Source organism: Perognathus longimembris, unplaced genomic scaffold (genome assembly GCF_023159225.1).
Source record: "Perognathus longimembris pacificus isolate PPM17 unplaced genomic scaffold, ASM2315922v1 HiC_scaffold_5465, whole genome shotgun sequence".
NCBI classification, from domain to species: Eukaryota; Metazoa; Chordata; class Mammalia; order Rodentia; family Heteromyidae; genus Perognathus; species Perognathus longimembris.
The window spans coordinates 25,458-51,601 of record NW_025960895.1 but is presented as its reverse complement, the minus strand read 5'-3'; the positions used below and the strand labels follow the sequence as shown (position 1 = coordinate 51,601).

Below are 26,144 nucleotides of genomic sequence, written 5' to 3'. Positions count from 1 at the left end.
TCTTGCTCAAGGCTAGCACTCTGCCACTTGAGCCACAGTGCCACTTCTGGCCATTTTCTGTATATGTGGTGCCAGGGCCTCATGTACATGAGGCAAGCACTCTTGCCACTAGGCCATATTCCCAGCCCCAAAATTTAATGGCTTGCTACGTTGTAGATTTGTTTGTGCTAATATGTGTGTGTGTGTGGGGGGGGGGGGATTGAAAAACCAATGAACAAAAGAAGAAGAGAGTTGCTTTTGAATTAAAGACAACAAATCTGATGCAATAAGCAACAGTTTATTTATAAAAAAATAAAAGAAAAGAAAAAGAAATAAAAAGCCAAACTTAATTCTTTTAGGACATAATATAGATTAAGTAAAAATACCAGTATTAATATATATGTATATACATAGTGCATATATATATGTATATATATATATACAGATGATATAACATTAACATTACATGCTTCTTGGGACAGAAGAATTAGGACATGTTCCCTCAAACCAATCAAAATTCTATCACAATTTAAAACAACTGCAAGAAAACTTGCTTCCTGTATTCTCTCATTTTAAATTTCAAGTACAAGAAGTGATCAAACCAGAATCTAAACGTAGAAATCATCTGGTATAAACCATCAACAACGACTGCCAGGAGTTTGGGGTTGGGGAGTGGAGTCTTCTGAATTCTCACACAGGTCTCCAGAACCTTAAAACTGTGTCAACCTTCTACCTGAGATGAGAGGGGATGAGGAAGCATGACAGTTTCTATGTCTCGTGTGCACAATCACATGGACATCTCAACAAAAGCAACTGGCAAACATCATTTTAGAACAATACTGGCCATGAAATCACCCTGGGGGAGGGTTCCATTCTCACCTATCTTTGCCAAATATAACATAGACATTGCTCCCCACCCCCAACCCCTGAAACGAACACAAAAACAAACAAACTCAGGGTGAAGCACCTCTGGCGATGATCAGCATACAGCAAAGGACAGAGAGGTAGCATTTCCTTGGTGACAGCTCCGGGCTGACTCAGATGATTTCAACACACCCTCTTCTGCAAAAGGCACTCACATATTGTCTGTTTATAAATCATACAGTGGGGTCCAAGCATGGAAGTTTCTCCTACAAATATAAAAGAGATAAGCTGAGGAGCTGGTATAGCAATGAAAAGAATCTAAGAAATACACATTGTGGATAAATGTGCACATTCTTTTCTTTCTTTCTTTCTTTTGTTTTAAGATAATCAATAAAGTAGTTTAAAAAAATTCATTGAAAAGTTCAGAATTCCAATAAAACTATCAGTAAGAAGCAAGGTATTGGAGGAGGAGAGATGGAGTCCAAAACACTGCAAGGAGGGACTCTAGCGAGCAAAGTGCAGGATGTGATCTGCTCTTGACAGAAAAACCATCCACAGACAGGGTGTGAAAGGGAGGGAGGTGGAGGCAGGGAAAGAAGGAAGGAGGGTGGCATTGTCAGGATGTAGGCACGGGGAGGAATGTCTGGGAATATCCAGTGGGAAAGTTGGGTTGCGGCCCCTTGGTGCCTGCACTCCAAAAACACCCTGCCCAAGCCAAGGCTGCCCTCACCGGGACACCACCGAGCTAATGGAATTATAAGACGTGCCACTGTTGCAGCTTGAGGCATAGGCTTCCTGGCCATTGCCATCGAGGTTGATTTTGAACACGGAGGAGGCCTTCAATAAAAAATCTGCCGCATCCCGGCGACCCAGCTCTCTCAGTTTGGACATGAGGATGCCCACGGTGCTCTCTGGGTAGGAGGTCCATTCCCGCAACAGGGCGTGCACTGGGCTGGGAAGGAAATCCCGAGGAGCCCCACTGTTGCTGTTGTACTTGGCCACCAGATCTGGCAGGCCCAAGTTCATGGCGAGAAGGCACCAGTCCTTGCCCATAGGGTCGGGAGGGTCTAGAAGGCGACTCAGTTTCCTCCGGGTTAGGAGGTTCAGATCTGAAGCATGGATGTCCATACCCAGGCTGGCCTGTGAGTAGACATCATGACAGCCGAAACACGTGATGCTACTGAAGCTCTCCTTGTACCCGCCCATGGTGTTGGTCAGGGAGCTCTCTTTCAGAGTCTGTGCTCGGAAGAAGTCTCGAGGCTGGTAGACCATGACAGGCTCATGGTGCTCCCGAAGCTGCTGGGGGCTCAGATAGTGTTTCACGATCAATAATCCGGGCAAGGTGGTGGCCATGACATTCTCGATGGTGCTGCACACGGAGTCGAGCAGCAGGCAGCACTTGATCTTTTCTGTCTCCAGTCCACGCACCTGCACCTCAATGCCCTGGCCATGGTTCACCAGCAGGACCAGCAGCTCGGCTCCCCGGTTGGCAATCTTGCAGCCGCCTACCCACAGGCGGATGTCCGCATCCCCCTCCGTGCTCTGCTGGTGGATCCACCGGCACAGATTCACCTGGACCTTGTGAAAGATGCCACACGGGAAGGGGGTGAGGTGTTCCACGGGCACGATGCGCACTCCACCGTATACCATCACCTCATCCTCCTCGTCCGTCCAGGAGCGCTGGAGGTTGTCAGTCTTGATCAGAGCAGGGACGTCCACCATGGTCCCGCTGCTCAGGTCCCGGGCACAGATGTCCATGGCATCCAGAATCTGCAGCAGCTCCTCCACGTCACTGTCAGGCACTAGCCGCTGGATGTCTTCCATGGTATAGCGGCCCCGGTAATGGTGCAGGGCCCGGGGGGTCTCCACAGAGAGCAGCTTCCCCAGAACATTGGTGCAGAGCCAGCGGGGGTCCAGCAGCAGCACGTCTTGCACCGTCTCACTCTGGATGATGTTGATCTGTCAGGGGGGACAACACAAGGTAACCATTAGAAACAGAACCCAAGCCATGGGCAACCCAACACTCAGCACACCAAATGGCTGGAGCCTGGTGAGGACTGGAGGCATTCTAAGGACAGGCACCCTAAGGAAGAGCACAAGTCCACCTCTATAACCAAATACTGGCCTACTAAACTAGGAGAGTGATTCTGAAAAGCAACTGTCATTGAATGTTAAAAGATCCAATAGTAAAAGACAAAGAAAGGACACCACAGCTCTAAAAGAAGAGGTAAATAGCTGTGTGATGGTGGTTCAGACTTGTAATCCTAGCAACTTAGGAGACTGAGATATGAGGATCATGGCTCAAAGCCAGCCCAGTCAGAAAAGAGATTCTTATTATCTCCAATTAATCAACAAAAAGTTTTATGTGGAGCTGTGCCTCAAGCAGTAGAGTGCCAGGTTTGAATAAAAAAGTTAAGGGACAGTGCCCAGGCTCTGAATCTACTTACAAGTGCCAGAACCAAAAAGAGACAAAAGAAGAGGAAGAAGAGGAGAGATGACAACCTATACAGGGCAAAGGTGATTTTTTTGGTCATGATTTTGAGTCACCAAAAAACAAATCCATAAATGAACAACAAAATAGGCATAAGAGCAATTATGAGGAGAAGTAGAGTCCCCCTGTGTGAGGACTATATATTCAGCCAGAGTACTGTATCAATGTTGTGTTTTACATTGTGATCATCATGGGGTATGTGGTGGAATGGATCTCTGGAGATACAAAGGTGAAAGGACGATGTTTGCAAAATAAAGAAGAAAATGAATAGGAGAGAAAGAGAGTAAATTTCACAAAAACACTACAACTTAGGAGTTGAATATGTGAGGATTGATGATAGCGTTTTTTATTTCTTTTGGCACTTGAGCCTGAACTCAGGGCTTGACCATTTTCACTTAGGTTTTTTTTTTTTTTTTTTTTTTTGTGTGTGTGTGTGTGTGTGTGTGTGTGTGTGTGTGTGTGTGTGTGTGTGTGTGTTTTGTTTGTTTGTTTGTTTTGCCCATAGCTGGTGCTCTACCATTTGAGCCCCAGCTCTACTTTTGGCTTTGTATGGCTAATTGGAAACAAGAGTCTCATCCACTTTTCTGTCCGGGCTGGCTTTGAGCCATGGTTCTCAGATCAAGAGTAGCTAGGATTATACATGGGAGCCATCGGTACCCTATGATGGCAGTGTTCTCATAGTTTAGTTTCTCTGAGGCTTAATATTTCCTCCCAATGATTCAGCACGGTCTGTCAATCAACCATTATGTAAAGTTTGAACACTTTTATGAAAGAAAAGTCTGGAAAGAGGGCCACCATGATAACAACTTGCCCCGTAGAGAGGATGGCAATGAGACTAGAGATGACAACCAGTGGGTGTTTGATTCTACAGGTCATGCTTATTCCTTTAAGAAACCAAACGTTGCAATGAAAATTGTGTGACAACAGAAACTACTTGCTCACTTAGGGAAGTCACATTTCATCGGTCCCTGCTGTTCTAGGCTAGTTTTGTGAATAATGGTGATCCAAGGTGGACTCCTTCCTTACAACAGACTCAGATGCTACCTTTTGGGCACAAGCCTCTTCTGCCCCAATCTAGCTTAGACCTTAAGAAACCTTTCCTATATGGGTCTGTTCATAACGGTGCCTTACATAGAAAAATTCATGCAGCAGAGCCCATTTCTAGTCAGTTCTCAACAGGGTATTTGCTGGAGTGTCATTTGCAATTTACTACTAACTAATGCCATCTCATTTAAAGACAAATGCCTAATCTACTATCTGGAGTGCAGACTACAGAAATGATATGTTCAACTGCTATATGCGATCTTGGACCAGAAAAAAGAAAAGGACAGGAAAATGTGAATAAGATCTGCAGAACAGCTACAGGACTTGAGGAGGCCAGTTGCAGCCAGGACAGGGTCCAGAGCACCAAGGGTTCCTTCCCCTTCTCCTTCCTTTAAAGTTTTATTTATCAAAACTTCACGCATAGGGGCTGGGGATATAGCCTAGTGGCAAGAGTGCCTGCCTCGGATACACGAGGCCCTAGGTTCGATTCCCCAGCACCACATATACAGAAAACGGCCAGAAGCGGCACTGTGGCTCAAGTGGCAGAGTGCTAGCCTTGAGCGGGAAGAAGCCAGGGACAGTGCTCAGTCCCTGAGTCCAAGGCCCAGGACTGGCCAAAAAAAAAAAAAACTTCACGCATAGGAGAGGTGGTGGGATGTCAAATTAAGTGGATTATATACTATAATCTAAAAAAATTGCTAGACAAATATTAAAAGACAAGACAATGCCATGCTCAAGGAGTGTATTGTTATGGTTAAAACATGTTTTATATTCAGGCATTTCTTATTAAACTCAACTTTGGACACTGCACTTGTCTCCTTCCTGGCATTCAGCCAATATTGCTGGAGGAATCAGCTGATTAGCTGGTTGTTAACTGGGAGTTTAAAGTTTGATAACATCACTGCTTGAGGCCCTTGAGAAGCACTGGCTTCCTGATTCAGTCAGTGTTAGTTTAAAAAAAATTATGCAACTCAAAGACTGGTGCTGGTGACTCAAGCCTGTAATCCTAGCTATTCAAGAGGCTGAGATCAGAGGACCCAGATTAAAGCCAGCACAGGCAGACAAATCTGAGAGAATCTTATCTCCAAGTAACCAGCTAAAAAGCTCTAAGTGGAGGCATGGCTCATGTAATAGAGCACCATCCTTGTGCAAAAAAGCCAAGACAGAGCTAGAAGCCTTGACTTCAAGGTACACACACACACACACACACACACACACACACACACACACACACACACACCACGCTCCTCTAGTCATGATGTGGCACCCAAAAAGATAACAGTTGAATTTCTGTTTTCTAATATTCTCAGGACTGACTCCATTTGTTTATTCATATTTATTTTCTCTGCTTTTGGCCAGACTAGCCACACATTTCATGGATTGTACAGGATGGCAGAATATAACGGCTGTGCCCCTTTCTGGTGATGGGCAAAAAATGCTGTACCCCAGTGCTAAACACACAATCAAAAGTTCCCATCATTTACCATTTCGAGTGGGCATTTCTTGTTGCCAGGGGACTAAATGTGTAACTCAAATTTTGATCACTCTGCACATCTGGGCACTGTCTTAGTGGAGCACCTCACTACTTTCTCCTCAATTACTTATCAACTCAGAACCTGTAAGGAATGGGACCCTCCCCACCCATGGGAGCAGCTGGCCACAAGGCTCCTGGGAAATGGGGCAGAGTGCCCAGGTGCCTGATGGGCCATGGAGACTCAGGCACCCAAGGCAGGGGCCCTGTACCTCTAACAAGCAGGATCTGGAAGACTTAGCATCTTACACAGATGCTAAGGTAGAGAAGTTCTGAGGAGAATCACCTGAGGTGTAAAAAGCTGCAGGTCTACCAACCTGGCCTATGGCTTTGGTGGGTAGCTGAGCAGTTTCTGTTCTGTAACCCAGGCTGGGCCCTGCTGCAGAAGCATGACAGAAGTAAGTTCCCTGATCCCCCATAGCCCTGCCAGCTTCACGACGCTCTTACCTCGCCTGCACTGTGGAGCTGGTGCACGATGTGCCGGAGGTCCTCCTCACTGGCCAGGGGGTTCAGCTGGTCCTGCACATCGTACACAAACTGCTGCAGCGACATCAGCTGGTTGGGCCCGTTGAGCTTTCTCCAGGAAGGCAGCGTGGAGATGATTTTCTCACACAGGTGTGTCATAGGAGGGCAGCCCTAGAGTGTGTGGGCAGAGCAGGAAGTGTTAGCTACCAAGCTGCTCGGGAGGGATGTGTGTCTATGGAGGAGCCTGCTGAGACCATGTCATTCTTCATTCACATAGACAGATGCTCTCGTTAGGAATGCACCAAGGTGTTTTTGATGGAGTACTGGCACACAAATGTTTGCATGCTGCCTTGACCAGGATCTATCAAATATCACTTTGTGAGGATTCTTAGTTCTATTACTGATGGTAAACAGGCAGTGGATCTTCATAATGATGGATTTAGGATTGGGAACTCAACCAGGTGCCCATAGCTCACTGCTGTAATCCTACCTATTCAAGAGGCCAAAATCTGAGGATCGAGGATCTAAGTCAGCCTAGGCAGTCAGGCTCTTATCTTCAATTAGCCACTCAAAAGCTAGAAGTGCAATTGTGGCTCAAGTGACAAAATGGCAGCCTTGAGTGGAAAAAAACTAAAGGACAGCGTCCAGGCCCTGAGTTCAAGCCCCGGCACAAAATCAATATTTGGATCACTTTGTGAAGATTCGCAGTTCCATTACTCATGTTAACCAGTGAATCTTTGTAATGATGGTTTTAGAATTGTGCAGTCAATTCATCCAGACGTGCTAATTCCTAATGCTCTACTGTTTACTTTTTCCTCCCTACCTCCCCTCCCTTCACTCACTCAGCTCTTCCCTTTCTGGTAAGTACCTGCTCAGTCTGGCAATGGTCACTTTAGAAACACAGAAAGAAGAACTAAGAATGCATATTGTTCAGAGGAACAAGCTAGAGGTAAGGTTTGAATGGAAGAGCCTGTCCTTGCTGGTTGTTGTTTTCAGGGGTCTACATTTTCTTTTCTTTCTTTTCCTTGATGGCATTGGTTTGAACTCACAACCTTATGCCCTAGCCTTGCGTTTTCACTCAACACTGGTGTTCTATCACTTGAACAACATCTCTATTTCCTACCTTTAAATTTTTTATTAAAATAGCTTTATTGTTAGTACAAAGGTGATATACAGATGGGTTAGAGTTACATAAGACAGGTAGAGAGTATATTTCTTTGTGGACAGTGTTAGCCCTTCCTTCAATCTCTCCCAGTTTTTCTTTCCTGTCCTGTTTCCTAGTTTTTGCTGTTTAATTAGAGATGAGTCTCACAAACTTTTCTATCTTTGAACCATGATTCTCAGATCTCAGTCTCATAAGTAACTAGAATTACATGCATGAGCTGCCTGCACTCAGTTTGAACCTCTATTTTTATAAGCTTTTCAGCGAGTAAATCATGGGAATCTCTGCTTCACAGTCAAGACAGAATCTGAAGCTGACCATATGGCCACTCAATGGACTTGTTGGCTTGCTGCTTTTTCCGTGCTTGTACATACTGCTTTGTCTTGGTTTATTAAAAAAAAGACATAAACAAATGTTTTCTGGTTTATCTAGAAATAATACATCATTTTTGGTGAAGATTGATTTTGTATAGTTTATTTCAATCTAAACAGATGCAATTTTATTTTAATGAGAGAATGAACATGATAATTTCTAACATTGGAGTGGATTCTAACTAGTAAAGCAGATACTTTGGGAGTACTTTAGTTGAAATGTTTAGAGAAATTCTTAGTAACTGGCTTGAAGTTGGTTTTTCATGTACGTATGTACATGTATATGTGTGTATGAATGTCTGTGTGTCTCTGTGTGTGTCTATGTGTGTGGACTGGTCCCGGAGCTTGAACTCAGGGCCTGGGTGCTGCACATGCACACACACACACACACACACACACACACACACACACACACAGCTCAATACAAAAGAATATTGTTGCTCAGTTGATAAAGCTGAGATTGTAGATCTAGGGGTAATGCTGGCTCAAGGGGTAGAATCCCTTGTTTAGCTAGTGTAAAGTTCTGATTTCAAATCCCTAGTGCCACCAAAAAATAAAAATAAAAAATCCTGAGGTTACTAAGCCACTAGAACACTAAAAAGTAATTGGATTAATTATTATTCCTCCCTATTCACGGTCACTGTGCCTATTCAAGACAATAGTAAATGTAATTAAGAACACAGTATTCTCCAAGGATGTATCATTTGTCTGAAAACCAAATAAATCTAAGAAATTTGAGAGTCTGCCAAATAACCCAAATAGTGTTCAATATAAAGCTGCCATGGAGTAGGGTCATGAAGGGGCCAGGTATTGATTGAAGTGCTTTGTTTCCTGTAGCATTTTTTGATTCAGTTAATATTGTCTCAAAGTATTTTTACAGTTCACATGATTTGTGGATCTGTTCTATTTTTTAAACTTGTTTTTATTATCTCTAAGTAGCTGTATATAACATATCCACTTGTCAGAACTGTAGGCTCTTAGTTTTATAAATCAGTCCACACAGATAAAAGCTTTTAACTATTTAACATATCCCCAGAGGAGTGGGAATTATAAAACATTATCTGGGCTGTTTAGCACATGTTCATACCAGTATTTTTAAAACATTTTGAAGCTATGGGCTGGTAGCTCACATCTATAATCCTAGCTACTCAGGAGGCTAAGATCTGAGGATCATGGTTCAAAGCCAGCCCAGGCAGGAAAGTGTATGAGACACATCTCCAATTAACCACTAAAAAGCTGGAAGTGGAGCTGTGACTCAAGTGGCACAGTACCAGTGTTGAGTGAAAATGCTAAGGAACAATGTTCAAGCCCTGGTACTGGCAAAATAAAATAAGTAAATAAACAAACAAACATTAAAAAAGGACATGCTTCATTGTGGGATACTTGCCAAGGAGATGGGGAGGTGAAATAGGACAAACATGGCCTATGTACTGCAATTGTTTAAAAAAGCTGGGGATTGGGGAGAATGATGAAGGGAGAAGATCGATGGGGTACCCTATATGCATGAATGGAAATGTCTGATGAAACTCTGCCCTCTTATATAAGTGTACCCTCATTTTTAAAAAAGCTTAGTCTCTATTTAGAAAACAAATTCTCTGAATTCTCACTGAATATATTTTATTTCATGACTTATATGTGCATATTAAAAAATTTAATCTATCAAATATTTTTCAGAGATGGAGGGCCAAGTAGTGAGTAGAGTCTTCCATGTTAGCCTGGGTCAAGTTCCTCTTACTAACACTTCCTTAATAACTAGGTGACAAGCACATGCCACTCAGCCCAGATTTTCTGTTGACATTGGTCTCATTGACTTTGGTTCAGGCTGATCCCTGGTCCCTATGTTCTGGGTATCTGGGATTAAGACACAAGTCAGAATGTTCGGCCCTAGTATCTTTTCTTTTGTACAAGCATACATCAATTATACATATGTGTTACAGTGTGATATTTTCGTATATGCCTGAGTATTTTGATCATGTTCTTCCTCCCTGTTACTGTCCTACCTCTTTTATTGCTCTCAACAAATTCTATATTGTTTACTTACCTCAGCTTTCTAAATATTCTACAATAAAGCATACTAGAATTACTGAATTATTATTATATTTAAATAATCATACAAGGGATTTTGATTCAATGAACCAACTTGATCCATGTCACCCCTCCCATTTTTTTGCCCTCATTGCTTTTGTGGGTTGTAAAAAAAGCAATTTTATATTTAAACCATCAAAGAAACAACTGTAGGAATTTTGTACTCTCTCAGTTGGCACATCTTATCCACTAATCCACCATTTCCTAACACTCCCTATTTTTTTTTTCTTTTCTTGCTTTGCTCCAGAGCAACAGGTCCTGGGCCCTACTGTGGAGCTGTTCCCTGAACACCAATGCAAACCAAGAGGGCATCACACAGCTCCTGGTTCACCCTGAGCTGGTATGGTAAAAGTCTGGGGTCAGGTCCTCCAGGGCCTACTCACCGAGACAATCTGACTCCGAATTTCTTGCAGGTGATTCCGAAGAACTTTAATGTCCTTAGACCCGGAAGCCCCGGCATCCAGCACGAACAACTTATTGGAGATGTGCAGATCATTCCCAAACCTAGAGTGAGAGCAGAGACCTTATGAGCCCTGATTCTAGCTTACCAGGTCTTCCTGGGCAAGGTCCTGGCTCTTACTGGCACCAGTGGCTGGCTGGTCTCCTGGTGACCCTGCCCAGGCCCATTTGGGGACCGTGCTGGAGGACTAGATATAGAGGTGGAAAATAGGGGTTTGCTTTAGTCATATACAGGGAAATATCGGTTTCTAAGCAGATGCAGAACACAGTATGGAAAGCTGTCAGCTCCTCCTGATACAGGAAGGGCAGGCCAAAGTACTCCTCTCCAGATGAGAAGAGATGCTGCTCAAAGCTCAAAGTAATGTGACTAAGAAGAAGGAGAAAACAAGTGGTGCAGTGGTACATGCCTATCATCCCTGAAACACTGGGAAGCACAAGTAGGAGTATCAATCACATCCTGGAAAGAAAGTGAGTTGCGCCCTTGAAAATATCCAACACGAAAAGAGACTCAAGTGGTAAAGTGTTTGCTTAGCAAGCTTTTGGTCTTGAATTTAATCCTTAGTGTGAAAGAAAAGAGAAGGAAGAAAGAATGGGAGGGAGGGAGGGAGGGAGGGAGGGAGGGAGGGAGGGAGGAAGGAAGGAAGGAAGGAAGGAAGGAAGGAAGGAAGGAAGGAAGGAAGGAAGGAAGGAAGGAAGGAAAAGATAGAGGTTACAGTGCCTATTCTGAAAATACCCATAGAAGACAGCAGACATACTTCTCAGAAGGACAATTTCAGATATGTGTTGAAGCATGTGATATAGAGCTGCTGGTTCACAGGTCTTTTACAAGTGATATCGTCTATGTTTTGGCTGTAGCATATCCCCAAGGGTTCAACCTTTAACAGGTGGGCTTAAATGAAGGCAGCTAAGGTCATCAGGGTACTACCCAACGACCACCAGAGCTTTGGACATGGTAACAGTAGTTCTCAGAACAGGATTGTTACAAAACAGGGGGGCAGCAATCCTTGGATTTCTGTCTTCCTGCATCATGGTATAACCTGTCCCTCTCTCTGGAGCGCTCAGTGATGCCGCAAGCCAGGATGTGACCCTACCAGTGGGTGCCTTCACCAGATATGGTGACATTTGAGCTAAACAAACCTTTCTTTGTAAGTTCCCCAGACTCACCTATGTGGTATAGCCTTTGATGTGACTGATGGAAAGTCTGAGCAAACATCTGCATTTTACCTCTGACCTTGCCTGCAAATCCCACATCATAAATGACACCAAGATCCACAATACTTGAGATAAGATGCACTCTCGTCCATGTGATTCAATTCTGTTCCTATCTCATTGTCTCATTACAGAAAAAAAAGTTGTTCACACTGATTGTTTTATGGTGATGGCCAGGAAAAGGGTGAAGGTGACAGGAACAGACAGAAGTTCCCTCTGGGCAACCAAGCACAGACAGCCTGTCAGCTCCTATCACCTTCATTCTTTTCCTGGCTATCACCACAAAACAATCAGTGTGAACAACAAAGACAAGTGCAACCAGGAAGGCCATTCATTCCTCCTGTGGGTCATATGACCTCTGCTGCATTTTCACACCTCCCTCAGGTCCCTAGGGCAGGAAGACTCCTCTCCACCCCTCCTCTGAGAGCCAGTGGCCACCCCTCACCTGTTCTTTATCTCCTTCAGTAGAGAAGTATCTTTGTCATAGCCAAACTCCCCTCCGGCTGGACGGGGCACGTTCATGATGTCAGCATGTGTGGCCACCAAGACAACTCGGAGAGGGTTCTTCAGCTTGCCACCAAAAGCTGAGGGCACAGAATAAACTCTGTCAGGATAGAGACATTCCCCCCCCCCACACAACCTGGTGAGCTTTCCTGCCCAGGTGAAGTGGTGATTGGCCTCGTGCCTAGGTCCATTCTCCCATGATGTGCACCCTGTCCACTGGCTGGAGAGCCAGAGCCCACTGTTCACTGTGGCCCTCAAAGGTGCCAGGCCAACACAGATAAGCCAACCTGAGCATCAAGGAGGCTCCAGGACATACTCCAGCACAAAAGGTAGCTCTCAGGACCTCCTCCACACAGGGCCTGATAAGTGAGGGGAGAAGATTGGCTCTCTGATAAGGAAGTACCCCACAAAGGACCACAGCAAGCCTCTCAAGGCCGCCATTTCACAGACAGTCTCAGAGAGACACTGCATGCAACTCACACAGCAGGCTTCTTGCTAATGGCTCTTTCTAAGTCCACAAAGGAGAAGGCTGCCAAAAACAAACATGGTAGCACTGCAGGGGGAAATCAAGCTGAATTTATTGTCCGGTCTTTCTGGAACAAGAAATTGGCTACAGAGCAGGACATTTCCCCAAAGAAGAGCACTCCTCCTGTGGTAGATAACTAAAGAAGTCCACTCCATGTCATCTTCCCCTTTAGGAAGAAAGGCCACAGCCCCAGGCACACCCCCTGGTGTGCACTGGTCTGAATGGAGGCAGCTCATCCTGAGGGCCTGGGTCCTGTCCCTGGGACAGGAGTGAGAGCTACCATGGGGGATTCCACTCTGCACCCAGCAAGAATGACCAAGGATCTGAAGTACAGAAGGAAGTGAGAATTGGCTCAGGGAATGGTCTAAGCTGAAGCCTTTGGGAAAGGAAGATGGAACCATGAAAGAAAAACTGCCAGTGGGAAAGGAAGGAAGGGAACCCTAGATGCAAGTCCAAGCTGCAGAGTCTAAGTGTGGCCATAGCTGGGTGCAAAGCCAGGGGCCACAGCAGAAAGGCAGAAGCGCACACACTGGCCCTGGGCTTGGCTCACCTATGGGCTCTTCTACTGGGACCAGAGACTTCAGGAAACTGAGCCAGAAAATCACTTGGTTCAACTGGATCTCATAGGGTTCTTCTAGACTGAAAACAACAACATGGATGGACGTGGGATCATTTGCAGCAAAATAGTCATAGCAGCAGAAGTACACAGGATTTCCAGAGAACTCCCACACACTGAAATCACCAACTCCTATGGAGAAAGAAAAACAGATATTACTCTACTGAAACACCACCACTGACTTCAACCACAATTGTTCTGAGGGATTCTCTTTAGGATCAGTGTTCTTATGGCATTCTTCTGTGTATAGGAATGTGCAGACACTGATAAGGACACCATTCAGGTATGTAGATACACACATACACTCAGGAGTACATCCCTCCTGATGCACAGGCCCAAAGTGGTGCTTACCTACCTGTGCCCACCATAGCCACATCTGTTTCTCTGCTTCTCTCTAAGTCTGATTATATCTCTTCCTAAAAGCGTTCAGTGAATAATCTTTGCTATATTAATATCATTATTATCTACTCAAAATCTCCTGGAGAGGCACACACATGAGTGTGGTGTGTGCACAACCAGATGTGTATGTGGAAATTATATATTACAACCAATCACTATTTTTTCTCCCTCAAATATTGATATATAGAAAAGGAGCCATCCTCCCTGTGGTCAATTGCATCTGATTCCTCAGGAGTGTGCTCAGTAGCACACCCAATACAGTACAGTTTTAGAAACTTATCGGTTTAATATGCACTTTCCAGCTTTATCTGCAGAGCTAAATTCTGACAAGGAAGGAAATACAAAATCAGAGGAGGATTCAATAAGACAAACATGCGAAAAGGTCCCATGTTCTTCAATAGGTAGGAATATTTAGAATAGAATGAGATATAAAAATTTTCCCCATATCATTATGACTCTTCTCAAGTGATCCAGGGATCTGTTTTAGCTCTTCAGAAATGAGTCAGTCAAGTGAGTATCATTGCACATGCCTGCAATCCCAGCTCCTTGGGAAGGTTAAGGTAGACGTATTACAGTTGCAGTCTAGCCTAGGAAAAGTTATCAAGAGATTCCAAGCTAAAAGAGGACTGAGAAAGTAGCTCAAGCGGTAGAGTGCTTGCAGCCCTGAGCTCAATCCCAGGAAGAGGAAAAAAAAAAAAAAGTGGGCAGGCTTCTTTGCACAGGAGAAGTGTAACTGATGGGTAGCTGGGGATGTGGAAGATGTGGGGAAACTGTGAGGAAGGAGATTCCATTAGATGGGAAGGGGATGAATAGGAAACAATGGTTGTGTTGAAGAAGAGCCACTGCTTCCAACATGCTGCTGTGGGCACAGCTGATCTCCCCAGAGTCTGAGGCAAGATTCTGACAGGGACTTCCTGCAGAAACTAGGGCTTCCCAGTGACTGTCTAGACCTTGGGACGTGTGATGACCCCACCTCTACATTGCCATGTCCTACCAGGACAGTGCTATCTACCTCCTGGCCTCTGAGGCTTCCTCACAGGATTCTTGTTTCAGAATTAGAAGTCTCTTTCCTTCTGACATTCTCCTTTGGTGTTCCCAAATCAGAAACCAAGTAGTCAAGAGATCCTCTGTATTGGGTATGGTGACACATGCCTGTAATCCTACCTACTCAGGGAATTAAGACAAGAGGATCATAGCTCAAGGCCAGCCCAGGCAAGAAGCTTGGGTGAGCCTGCTATCCCAACTTTGCAAATGCCATATACACCAGCCTGGGGAACAAACAAGAATGGGCTGAAGGCATAGCTCAGGTAGTAGAGTGCCTGCCTAGCAAACATGAGGCCATGAGTCTAAACCCCAGTAAGAGTCCCCTTAAAGGGGGGACTAAAAAGTCCCCTAAAAAGGAGTTGTTCTGTGAAATCTAAATGCTTTCTTTCTGCAGCCTCTCTTGGCACACAGGGTGACCATTCTAATCAAACAGCTGAGGTCTTGCATAGAAAGCAAGTCCTTTGAATGTTGGGGTCTTGACTTGCATAAAGATGGAACTACAGAGAAGCAGGTGAGGGTAGAGAGTGAGACCTGCCAGCAAACTTCCCTTATGTCTGTGCTGCTGGGGCAGCTCTGTTCTGAGTCACTCAGAGAACCCTGCTTTGAAGACAGCGAGTACGCATGGACTTCTAGTCTGTGCAGCCAGTAGTTCTCAAACTACTGTTCCCAGAACAGCATCATTGCACCTCTGGGAAACCCTTGGATTTAATGAATTCTGAGTCACTAGGTTCTAGAGGTCCTAGCTGCTTACCTGTTACCACCACACTGTAGGTGATTCTCACTCATGCTGATTTTTAATAACAACTTTAGGCAATAAACACTGAATATTCTAATGTTTTACTGCTGTATATAAGGCTGACACAAGGATGACCCCCCACTGCTATTTTCTAAGGCCCTCCCATGCCAGATACATACCAGGCCCTATAGCCACTATCATATCATAGCCTCAGAGCTTCTTTATCAGACTATATTATTAGTCCCTGCTAGGAGCTGGCTGTGGATTGTCCTCAAAGGATTCGTGTACTGGAGGTTTGTTCCACATCAAGGTGGTTTTAAGAGGTGACAGACCCTTTGAGAGGCAGAACATGGTGGAGCCGGTCAGGTTATCTGGGATACCACCTTCAGAAGGAGACAATGTTGGTCTCTCTGAATTCAGTTGGTTTCTGTTGAAAAAGAAAGACCATCTACCACTGGTCTCTGGCTTCCTTTCTCAGTGCATGGCGCTCTCTCCTATGGCTAGCACGCCTACCCTGAAGCCATCTGCCATGTTGTGACATAGTCAAGGGGCCCTCGCCAGAGGCCAAGTAAATAGGGCCAACTCACCTGGGACACTTAGCTTCCAAAATGGAGAGGTAAATTGATCACTTTTCTCTGTGACATACTCAGCATCAAGTATTTAATACTGCATCAGGAAATGAAGCCATAAGTAAACTGGCATGAAGGGGTGGTGGGCACAACATGGTTACATTTATACCTAAAACTACAGCCACCGCTCTGGAACTGCATAATGGGCAGAGATTGGAAAGGTTTTTGGGAATCTGATTAGAAAAATCCGGGAGTTCTGTAAGCAGACTGTTACAGGTGATTCTGATAAGGGCTCTAAAGATGAGGAGATTTGAGTCAGAAATGGGAGAAAAGACATCTTTGTTATGCAATAGTAAAACCTTATCTGTGTTATGCCCAATCCCTAGAGGGAGGTGCATGCTGGGTGAAGGAAATCTTCCCTAGCAAGACTCAAAGCTTCATCCCCATGCTAATGCTCAAAAGGGAAGGACACACTTAATAGGATGTGATGATGCATGATTGCAGTCCCAGCATCTAGGAAGCTGAGGCAGGAGAATGAAAAGTTAAAGGCCAGCTTGTGTTACATATCCCGCAAGCAAAAACAAATAAGCAGAGCACTTGAAATTTTCCATGTAGAAAAGGAAGTACCTATGTGCACACACACCATTAGCTATGACTCTAGATATAGTTAAAGACAATCTTTCTTAAGCTGGGTGCTTGTAACTCATGCCTGTAATCCTAGTCAGGAGGCTGAGATGTGGAGGATCATTGTTTGAGGTCAGCCCAAGCAGACAAGTCTGCATGACTCAGTGTCTTCAAAGTAACTTGCAAAAAGCTAGGCTGGAGACATGGCTCAAGGGATGTAGCACCAGCCTAACACGTATAAGGCGCAGAGTTTAAACTCTGGTATAAGCACAATATTTTTTCCTCAAACTCAGTCCAACAAATTTAGTAGTAGGTGTGTTTTATAAGACTTCCATCTAAATGGGCATTCAGTTCTAACTGTGAAAGGTATTCTTTCATTCGCCAGCCAGGTAGAGAACAGCTACTGTGGGCTCAGTGCTTTGCTAGGTGCAGAGGAAACCCCACCATTTAGATTTGCTTTTCAGGAGTATTAGCCAGTGTTCATTTCTGCGACCCTATCAGGGCCAGTTCATATGGGATTTCCTTTAGATGTGGGATCTACTTTCTGGGACAAGCTGCTTCCCTCTAGGGCAGGTGGCACATACCATTCAAATAGGCATTCTGGATGTCAATGGCCTTGGTGGATTGATCATCCGCTGAACAATGCAGGTGATGGGATGGAGCCACAAACACCTCCAGCATCCCCTTAGTGAGGCCAGGCTCAAACATCATACTGCGGCTCCTCACGCTCACATTCTCGCAGCCAGGGTACAGGTTGTTGATGCTCACAGAGACTGTAGGCCAGAAAAGAGGGGTGTGAGGCCTCAGAAAGGGTAATGTGCACTTGTTTTCCCCTCCTCCCAGCTCCACCATGCATTTTCCTTCTTGGGATGTAAAAGTCTACATCCCAGAATTTTCTCTCTTGCTCTCTGCCCCCAGATGTTGACCTTCTAGACTGCATTTTGGAAGCTGGCTTGCCAGTTGGGTTTAGTCTAGAGTCAGCAGAGGGGACAAGGTGAGGGAGTTTCTTCCTTTCTCATTTGCTGCTGCTTCTCTTATACTTTCTGTGATTCTCTATGACCCTAGCTTCTGCCCACAGCTCAGCATTCTCTGACACCCAAAATTCTGCATTCTTCCAGGCCTGGGATATTAATGGCTTCCCTCCTGGCTAGTGTGACACCTCTATTGCCCTGCCTTTTCCTCATGACCATCCTTTCATTCAAGTTTCATGGAGGTGTCTACCAGGCCCCCAAGGAACACTGATGTACACCAATGGGGTACAGGAAGCTCTTGTCTTTAGGCTGACTATGACGGGATTTGGACAGTTATAAGATATGGTATTAAGTTCACTGACCCTCACCATGAGAATCCCTTGAAAGCCTTTGAGTTGCTCTGGCAGCAAGTCCCAGCTTGTGGCGGGAAGTCTCTCAGTAAGGGCTAACCTCCCTCCTAGTAAGGAGAAACACAGAGAGACTTCCACCACCTGCTTTTCTGTGTTTCTTTATTTTTTTTTATTTTTTTTTTATTTTTTGGCCAGTCCTGGGGCTTGGACTCAGGGCCTGAGCACTGTCCCTGGCTTCTTCTTGCTCAAGGCTAGCACTCTGCCACTTGAGCCACAGTGCCACTTCTGGCCATTTTCTGTATATGTGGTGCTGGGGAATCGAACCCAGGGCCTCATGTATACGAGGCAAGCACTCTTGCCACTAGGCCATATCCCTAGCCCTCTGTGTTTCTTCTTAACTGTGGTGGTGGTACTGGTTTTCCACTGATAGGAAGGATATTAACTGCTTTGTTTTCAAACCAATGTATTTCAGTAAGTGGTGCTAGCGGCTCAAGCCCAATCTCGGGCCAAAGCCTGAGGGCAGGAAAAGCTCTGAGAACCTTATCTTCAAAACCAGCAAAAGGCCAGACATGGAGGTGGGGCTGAAGTGGCAGAGTACCAGTCTTGAGAGAAAAAGCTCAGAGACAGTGCTCAGGCCAAGTTGAAACCCAAGTACCCACACATTGAAAAACAGAAAAGACAGTAAACTGGAACTAATAATGGTGGCAGTGTGTGTGTGTGTGTGTGTGTGTGTATGAGTGTGCATTCTGGAGTGTGGAGATGTCTGGAATGTGGAGGTGTCTAGATCCCCTGCATAGAGGAATAGGCCCCAGCATCTTGCACTTCCCACAACTTAGCAGTCAGCCCCACATGGTGTGGGCAGAAGCCTCTCATCTGCTTCAGGGCCATGACTCAGGGTGTGATCTGTGACCAGTTCTATGAGAGTAGGGACTGAATGAAGGCACTGGGGAGGGGTTCAGTGAGTCAACCTTCACCACATGGTACAAATGGCTCATGCTAGTGACAGACATTGTAAGTGGCCAGAGAAATGATCATCTCACCTGGAAAGATAAGATAGAAATCCCATGTGGTGGGACCAAGAATAAGGACTCAGGACGAAGGTAATGGGAAGATCCATGGAGTGAGCCAGGAAAGGAAAGGCCAAGGCAGGTTGTGTACAAGGAAATGGGAAGGGTAGCAAAGGGGAAGGACTAAAAGCATAAAATGTGGCTGACAGGAATGTGAGAAGAAAAAGTGACACAGCCAGACATGGCTGACGTCTCAGCATGTTTTTCTGTAGATCAATCTTCTGTGTCTCAACAGAGCTTTGGGAATGTATCTGTCTATCCCTGTGACCTGTACCTGTGTCTGGGAGGACCGTGTGTCAGGAGAGGACATGGGAGGAAAGCTCTTCCATGAAGAAGAAAGTAGGTGATAATGGTAAGTGGCCGTCATCTTGTTGATGTTTTTTATGAGGAATGAAAGGTTTGTATATAGCAGGTTTCAAATAATAGCGTATTAAGAAATATTACAAATGGTGACATTGAAAACATTTTTGTGCGTTTTGCTCACTACTGCTCCCAGTGGTAACAAGTCGAAATCTCTGAGGAAGAGCCCACTTTGGTGATAGAATATATGACTGAGATGCATTTCTCTAGTGAGGACTCATGGAGGCCTCATCCGACAGATCCACAACTGAGCCATCAGGACCCTCAGTGAGCCTTGAAGCGGAGTGACATGCCCTATCTCCTGGCTGCGAGCTCAGCCTTTGCTTCCAGCATCGTCAGGAATATAGCAATGCCAAAGGGCTAAAAGTGCAACATCAAGCAATCTCCTCGTTATCTGAGGTAAAGACGTGCATCTGGGGGGTGAGGTGGGGTCCTGCCATAGGAAGGACCAAGGTCTGACCATTCCAGGAGAGATTGCAAGGATCCCAAGCTCTGGCTGGGGGACAGCAAAGCACAGCCAGGCAGTGGCAGCACGAGGTGGCATGGCTGCTGCACATAGAAACCGCTGAAGGCACACACGCAGGCGTGGCTTCTCCAGGGGCATAGAAACCAACAGCGCCTTCTGTTCCTCAGTAAGCGCAGCCCACTGCTAGACTCTGAGCTTCCCAAGGCCTCATTTATGGGTCAGGCTTGGCTACTCTGACATGCCATTTTCTGTTGTTGAGTCAGTTGTAAGGGCCAGGGTGTGAACATGGACTTCCCAGGGCAGAGCTGACGGGATTTCTGTGTTCAGTCCCCCCACCCCTGCACCACCAGCTGTGCATCTTTTCGTATCTCTTAATGTGAAGCCACCTACACCCCATTAGGGTGTGCTTGAACGCCTAAGACAGGAGGAAGATATTTCCAGGCTTGTGGGCACCACTCTGGCTTCTGCACAGGCTGCAGACAGGGGCTGGATTTAATTGCAGGATTCCAGGATGGATGGTGAAGATCTCTTCCTGCCCACTCTCTGGAGCAGCCATGCTACTTGGGTGTCGAGCAGTGAAGGCTGCTCTGGTTGTTGCATCCTTCTGCACTTGCCCAGGTCTTCCCAGAAGACTCCCAGCATTGACCAAATGCAGTTAGATCCAATTTACCTCTCCAATTGACCAGGATCACCTTACCCAGGAGTCCTGCCCTTCAAATCCTTCCTGCTCCAAGTGGGCTGTCCTTTCTCCACTGGCTTGAAATATCACTGGCCACAGGGCAGACTGTCACACATGGGTAGGAGGTCTGCTTTTGTGTTCACTCCTGTTCTAATGGACGCTTGGGCTGTGGAGGGATACAGTTGGGAGGTACAGTGCGCCACCTTGTCATATGTGAGGCCAGACAGGAAGACGAATCCAGTGAGGCCGATGCTTCCCAGTTTCCAAAAGAAGCCAAATACTGAGTTTTCCAGGTGGCATCTCTTGATTTCAATACTGGAAATTATTTCTGTTTTCTTTATCCCTTTCTTAATTCTACACAATCCACAGCACCCTGTTAGGACAGGCCCATCTCATGCAGGAAGACACATCACACTTCTCTGGGCCTTGGATTCATTTGCTCTGTAAAAGGTTTATGATGTGACCTCCCAGAATTGTAATTATTAAATGAGATGATCCAGATTCAGGACTGGAATCCAGCTTCGCATGCGTTGTACCAGGCCCAGGAGACCTTGGCTTCTACAAAAAGTATCCACTTATACTCTGGAATTGCGTCTCTGAGGAGTACTCAGCTCGCAAGCTAGGGATCTTTGGCGGGTTTCCTTCCCTTTCTCTTATTCCTTCTCCTGACTTACACATCCCCACGTGGTCTGTCTGGGACTGCACTTTTCCCAAGCAGAGGGAAAGCACATGGGAGGATCTCTTCCTTCAGATCCCACTGGAGGCAAAGCTCCTGTCCTTTCCAATAACAGGATGCCAGAAAGACAGGAAACTAGAGCTTCATGGATTCAATCAAGAAGCGCCTTTATCTTCCTAACCATGCTATTGGAAAAGCCAGGATCTTGCTGCCTGGGTGGGGTGAGGAAGAAATAGGGTTCAGCAGCAGAAGACAGCTCTGAGGGCTGGGTGATCCAGAAGACAGGTGGGGTAGCAGCCCCTACCAGATCTGCCATGGGTCTGCTAAGAGCAAATCATGTTTGTCCTAGAACCTAAGACCCAAATCTCCCCAAGCACCCCTGGAGCTCACGATTACACATGTCAGGACAGCACTAATGGAAGCCTACTTCAGAGACAGGATACGGAAAATGGACCCGAGGGAAGAGGAATGAGGCTGCTGCATCTGAGGAGTGGAGGTTGCCTGTGACTCTGATTTCACTCAAGATGTTTCCCTCCAGGGCTGGGACAGTTGGCCACTGGTGGACAAGAAGAGGATGGGCCCAAGGTCGACAGCCACCAAGGCCACCAGGGCTGTGAGATCCAGTCATCCCCAGGCCAATGACCCAAACAAAGCAATCTCCCTAGATGCTGACCAGAGGCTATGGAAGTCAAGGGCTCCTGGAGACACAGAGGCCACCCGGAGGCTCCTACCTGTGGGTTTAGCAGCCAGGGGGGATGGGGGGAACCGGGTAGAGTTGGTGGAGGAGAGCCTGGGCCGGCGCCTTCGGAAAAAGCTCCTGAGCAGCCCACACTTGAGAGACTCCACCAGCGTGGTTTTCCCAGACCCCGAGTGGCCAAACAGCTTGAGCTTGATTCTTGGCTGGAGATTCTGCGTGGGTCGGAGCTGCTGGATGAAGAGTCCTCTGTGTGTGTCCTGGTCGCATAAGAATAAGAGCTTGTTACTCACAGGATGCCCAGGGAACTATACGTGATGACTCTTCAGGTTCCTAGCTATAATTTTTACTGATCTTACACATGCTCCCCCCGATCTCCACTGATGGGTGTTTGTGAGAGCGTGTGCCTATACTGGGATTTGAACTCAGGGCCCAGGTCCTGCACCTTATCTTTTCTGTGCAAAGCTGGCACGCTACCACTTGAGCCCCAGCTCCAATTTCAGCCCATTGGTAGAAATAATCTCCATTTGTCTGCCTGGGCTGTCTTAGAAGCATGGTCCTCAGACCTCAGCATCCTGAGTAGCTAAGGCTTTCAAGCATGAGCCACCAGCACCCAGGCCCAATTGAAAATTTTGAAAATTGTAGTTAAGTAGAATACAAAAGTCATTAATGAAATGTGTGATTCAGAGGCTCTGTACAACCACCCCCCCCCAATCTTATTCTATCAAAAGTCCCATCCCATAGGAAAGACTCTTATCTCCAACTAATCACCAAAAAGCTGGAAGTGGAGTTGTGACTCAAGTGGTAGAGTATGAGCTGTGAGCAAGAAAGCTTGCAGACAGTGCCCAGGCGCCGAGTTCAAGATCCAGAACTAATGGGGAAAAGAAAAGCTCACAGAAAGAGAAAAAGGTCCCTCTTGCCTAGGGTAGCACTAATAAATGGCACATCTCATTTTAGCTCTTCTTTTGGGTTTTGTTTCATGGGCAGAGTCACTCGCTGGCTGATCTTAGTTTGAACACAATCTCCTACATCCTCAGGGATCCGGCTAGGGCTTCAATTCATTCCCAGAGAATCAGTCATAAGCTCAAACACTTTTTCCTAAATAGTGATGGTAATAATAAACAAGATTTAAAAACTATCCAATACAGTGTTTTCAACGTGGCTTTTATTCTGTCCTCAATTCTGAATGCTCAGGCATTCAAATACACACACTCTTCCTTTCCAAGTAGGGCCTGGGTGATAGCCCACAGGAAAAGAATTTCATGCCCCCAACTTCCTGCCTTCATTTCCAGGGACCTTTCACATCTCCCTGGTGCAGACCTTGCTCTCTTCCACCAGGAGATAGCAGACAGGGCTGCGAGGACCCACTGTTATTCTCCATGGCTTTGGAAACATACGTACGTTGGAAAACAGCCCTCTCAATCAAAATGGACAGAGCTCACGGCAAGCTTGAAAGACATGAAAAGGAAGACTGTCCTCAGGTCTTCTCCATTCTAATGAAATCTAACCTTGTCCTGCAGGAAGACCCCACATTTCTTACAGAGAACCTGGAAGAATGAATATTCCTGATGCCTCTCAAATTTCAAGAGAAGGGTACATTTTTTACTTTGTGCCACTAGAGGGCACAGAAGGAAAGAATTGCTGCATGCAGTGTTGTCTCCCTAAGAAGGCAGCTTTCATTAAATCAGTATAACCTGTGTTCTACAAAGCAGAGGAAGGACTCAAAGATAGTTCTAGAAGGTAATTAAGAATGCTAATTCTGGCTGGGTGCTGGTAGCTCATGCCCATAATCCTAGCTCCTCAGAAGGCTGAGATGTGAGGATTGCAGTTCAAAGCCAGCCCGGCAAGAAAGTTCCTGAGACTTTTATCTCCAATTAACCACCAGAAAACTGGAAGTGGCACTGTGGCTCCGGTGGTAGAGTGCTAGCCTTGAGCTTAAGAGCTCAGAGACAGCACCCAGACCCAGAGTTCAAGCCCCACGACTGACAAAACAGAGGAATAAATAAAAGAATGCTAATTCTCTGCTGAAAATGGACTATACAACTTTTGAATAGGGATGGGAGGGAAAAACTGGGAGAGAGGAGGGGTTGACAGTGTCCAAAAAAGAAATGCAGTCTTTACCTGACCGGTGTAACTGTAGCCCCTCTGTACAGTATCTTTATAATAATGATAACTTTCTTTAAAGAACGCTAATTTTTGGACAGGTGCATGTCCACCTATGATTGACACATACCTAAGCAGCAAGGCCATGATGAGACAGAGATTTGGCTACTTAAATCGCCAGCTTGGCATTCACTGGCTGAGCCAGGGGGGAAGACGTCCACCCAACAGCCTGGGAGAAATAGAGGGCTGTGGTCCTGGTGCTGCTGCCTCTAGCGTGGCTCCTGCTTTGTGATGTTCTCTGGTGTGTGTGTGTATGTGTGTGTATGTGTGTGTGTGTGTGTCTGCTGGGTCTGTGGGAGAGGCTGGAGCACACATGAGACCTCGGGCATGCAGGGGCTGAGCCGGCCTTCCCCAGGGCAGATTGATACCAATTGGGAAGGAAACACAAGCAGTTCCCAATGGTGACTTGTACAGAATTTTGAACTAGAACCTTCCAGGTGGTCATGGAGGTGGCTTGTGTGACAGGTTTTGTCTACCTGTTCCTGAGCTAGGATTGTCAGAATCTATCTGTTTTCTTCCTAAGGCTCATGAAGTAATAGAGCCTGAGCCTAGAACTAGCCTGTCTCTCAAGGCCACATACCCTCCTTCTGCCAGGGCTCTGCTCCTCTTTCCTTATCCTAACCCTAAACAGTGAGAGACTAGCTACAGAGAACTTCTCACCCTACGGGGAAATCTCCCATTCGCATGTTTCACAAGCCTGGACCAATCCAACCCCTCCCTCTGTGAACTGAACCCACTTCTCTGACCACATCATGCACAGCTTCCTCCACCATGCTCAAGCTCTGGCCCTGGCTCTCCTTCGTTTGTTCCCTTGGACAAGCTCAACTCTCCTGCCTCAGGCTCTTTGCATTTGCAAAATCTTCCTCAGTCCTTTCACTTCTCGCCTTTCAGATGCTGGTTTCTGTGCCACATTAGTCCGGGCTCTAGATGTGCCCCACTCCATCACTGCATCTCACCATCCTGGGTTAGTGCTGGACACAAACACCAGGGGGCAGCAAAGCTTTCTGCAAAGGGAAAGGACGGTCCTCGCTTGGCAGCTCGGCTCAGCTCAGCCTAGCATGGAAACCAGCTGGAGGCAAGAGCAGATGAAGGGGCCTGGGTGTGGTCCAGTAAGTTTTAGTCACAAAAGCAGGTGATGGGCTGCCTTTGGCTTCTAGATCATTGCTAGCCAAGCCTTGGTCTGCCCTACGATGTCTGGCACTTTTCCTACTTGTCCACACTGCAAGCAGTGTCAGAACACGTCTAGGATATCTGCTAAATGTGTACAGCAATGAATGTCTGGAGAGTTCAGGGACTCTCTGAACTTCTAGTTTCCTTTCTTCTAACCCCTTTTTCTTGAAAATCTAGCTTTTACTTTTTCATCGGTAAAGATGAATAAGCCTGTGCAGGCTGACAGGGAGACCCAATCTGAGGATCCAGAGAAGAGCACTGAGAGGCGATGTGACCTCCGTGGGTACCGTGGTGGCTGCAGGATGCAATGAGACTCGGCAGCAAGGGGTGGGCAGCTCCTAATTATGCAAATATGTTCTAGTCCTGGTGAATTTTTAATTCTGGGAGACTTCCACCACTGCCTTGTTTTCCAAAATTATTGGGTACCTCCCCACTGTCCTGGCTTAAGGCTCAGGAGAAGAAAACTACTTGTTTTCCGCTTATAGAAAATCTGATGATGGGCTGGGAATGTGGCTTAGCAGAAGAGTGCTCGCCTAGCATGCACGAAGCCCTGTGTTCGATTCCTCACCGTCAAATAAACAGAAAAGGATGGAAGTGGCGCTGTGGCTCAAGTGGTAGAGTGCCTTGCCTTGAGCAAAAGAAGCTCAGGGACAGCACCCAGGCCCTGAGTTCAAGCCCCAGATCTGGCAAAAAGAAAGAAAATCTGATGATTCATACAAAATAAAATAAGCAAATTCTACAGACCTCTGGAATGATTACTTTAACATCAAGAAAGAGTGGAGCCTGGTGCTGGTGGCTCATGCCTATCATCTCAGCTATGCAAGAAGCTGAGATCTGAGAACCAAGGTTTGAAGCCAGCCTAAAAAGAAA

At 46.1% G+C, this 26,144-nt stretch overlaps 1 protein-coding gene across 3 annotated transcripts in view; it reads right to left on the bottom strand.

Moving 5' to 3' along the window:
- Positions 1-388: 388 nt before the first annotated feature.
- Positions 389-26,144, bottom strand: part of LOC125345277 (death-associated protein kinase 1-like) — a 50,204-nt gene continuing 24,448 nt past the window's right edge. Inside the window, exons 9-16 of one of the 3 annotated variants that reach the window (XM_048337494.1) lie at positions 21,979-22,201; positions 17,263-17,451; positions 13,241-13,438; positions 12,106-12,244; positions 10,376-10,496; positions 6,357-6,545; positions 1,611-2,802; positions 389-1,109 (exon numbers count right to left, since the gene is read on the bottom strand). In XM_048337494.1, the coding sequence (XP_048193451.1) occupies positions 1,027-1,109; positions 1,611-2,802; positions 6,357-6,545; positions 10,376-10,496; positions 12,106-12,244; positions 13,241-13,438; positions 17,263-17,451; positions 21,979-22,201 (2,334 nt within the window). In that variant the 3' untranslated portion in view covers positions 389-1,026. Of the gene's footprint in view, positions 1,110-1,219; positions 2,803-6,356; positions 6,546-10,375; positions 10,497-12,105; positions 12,245-13,240; positions 13,439-17,262; positions 17,452-21,978; positions 22,202-26,144 lie in introns of those variants that run through there. The other 2 variants (XM_048337495.1, XM_048337496.1) reach the window with 2 other exon arrangements.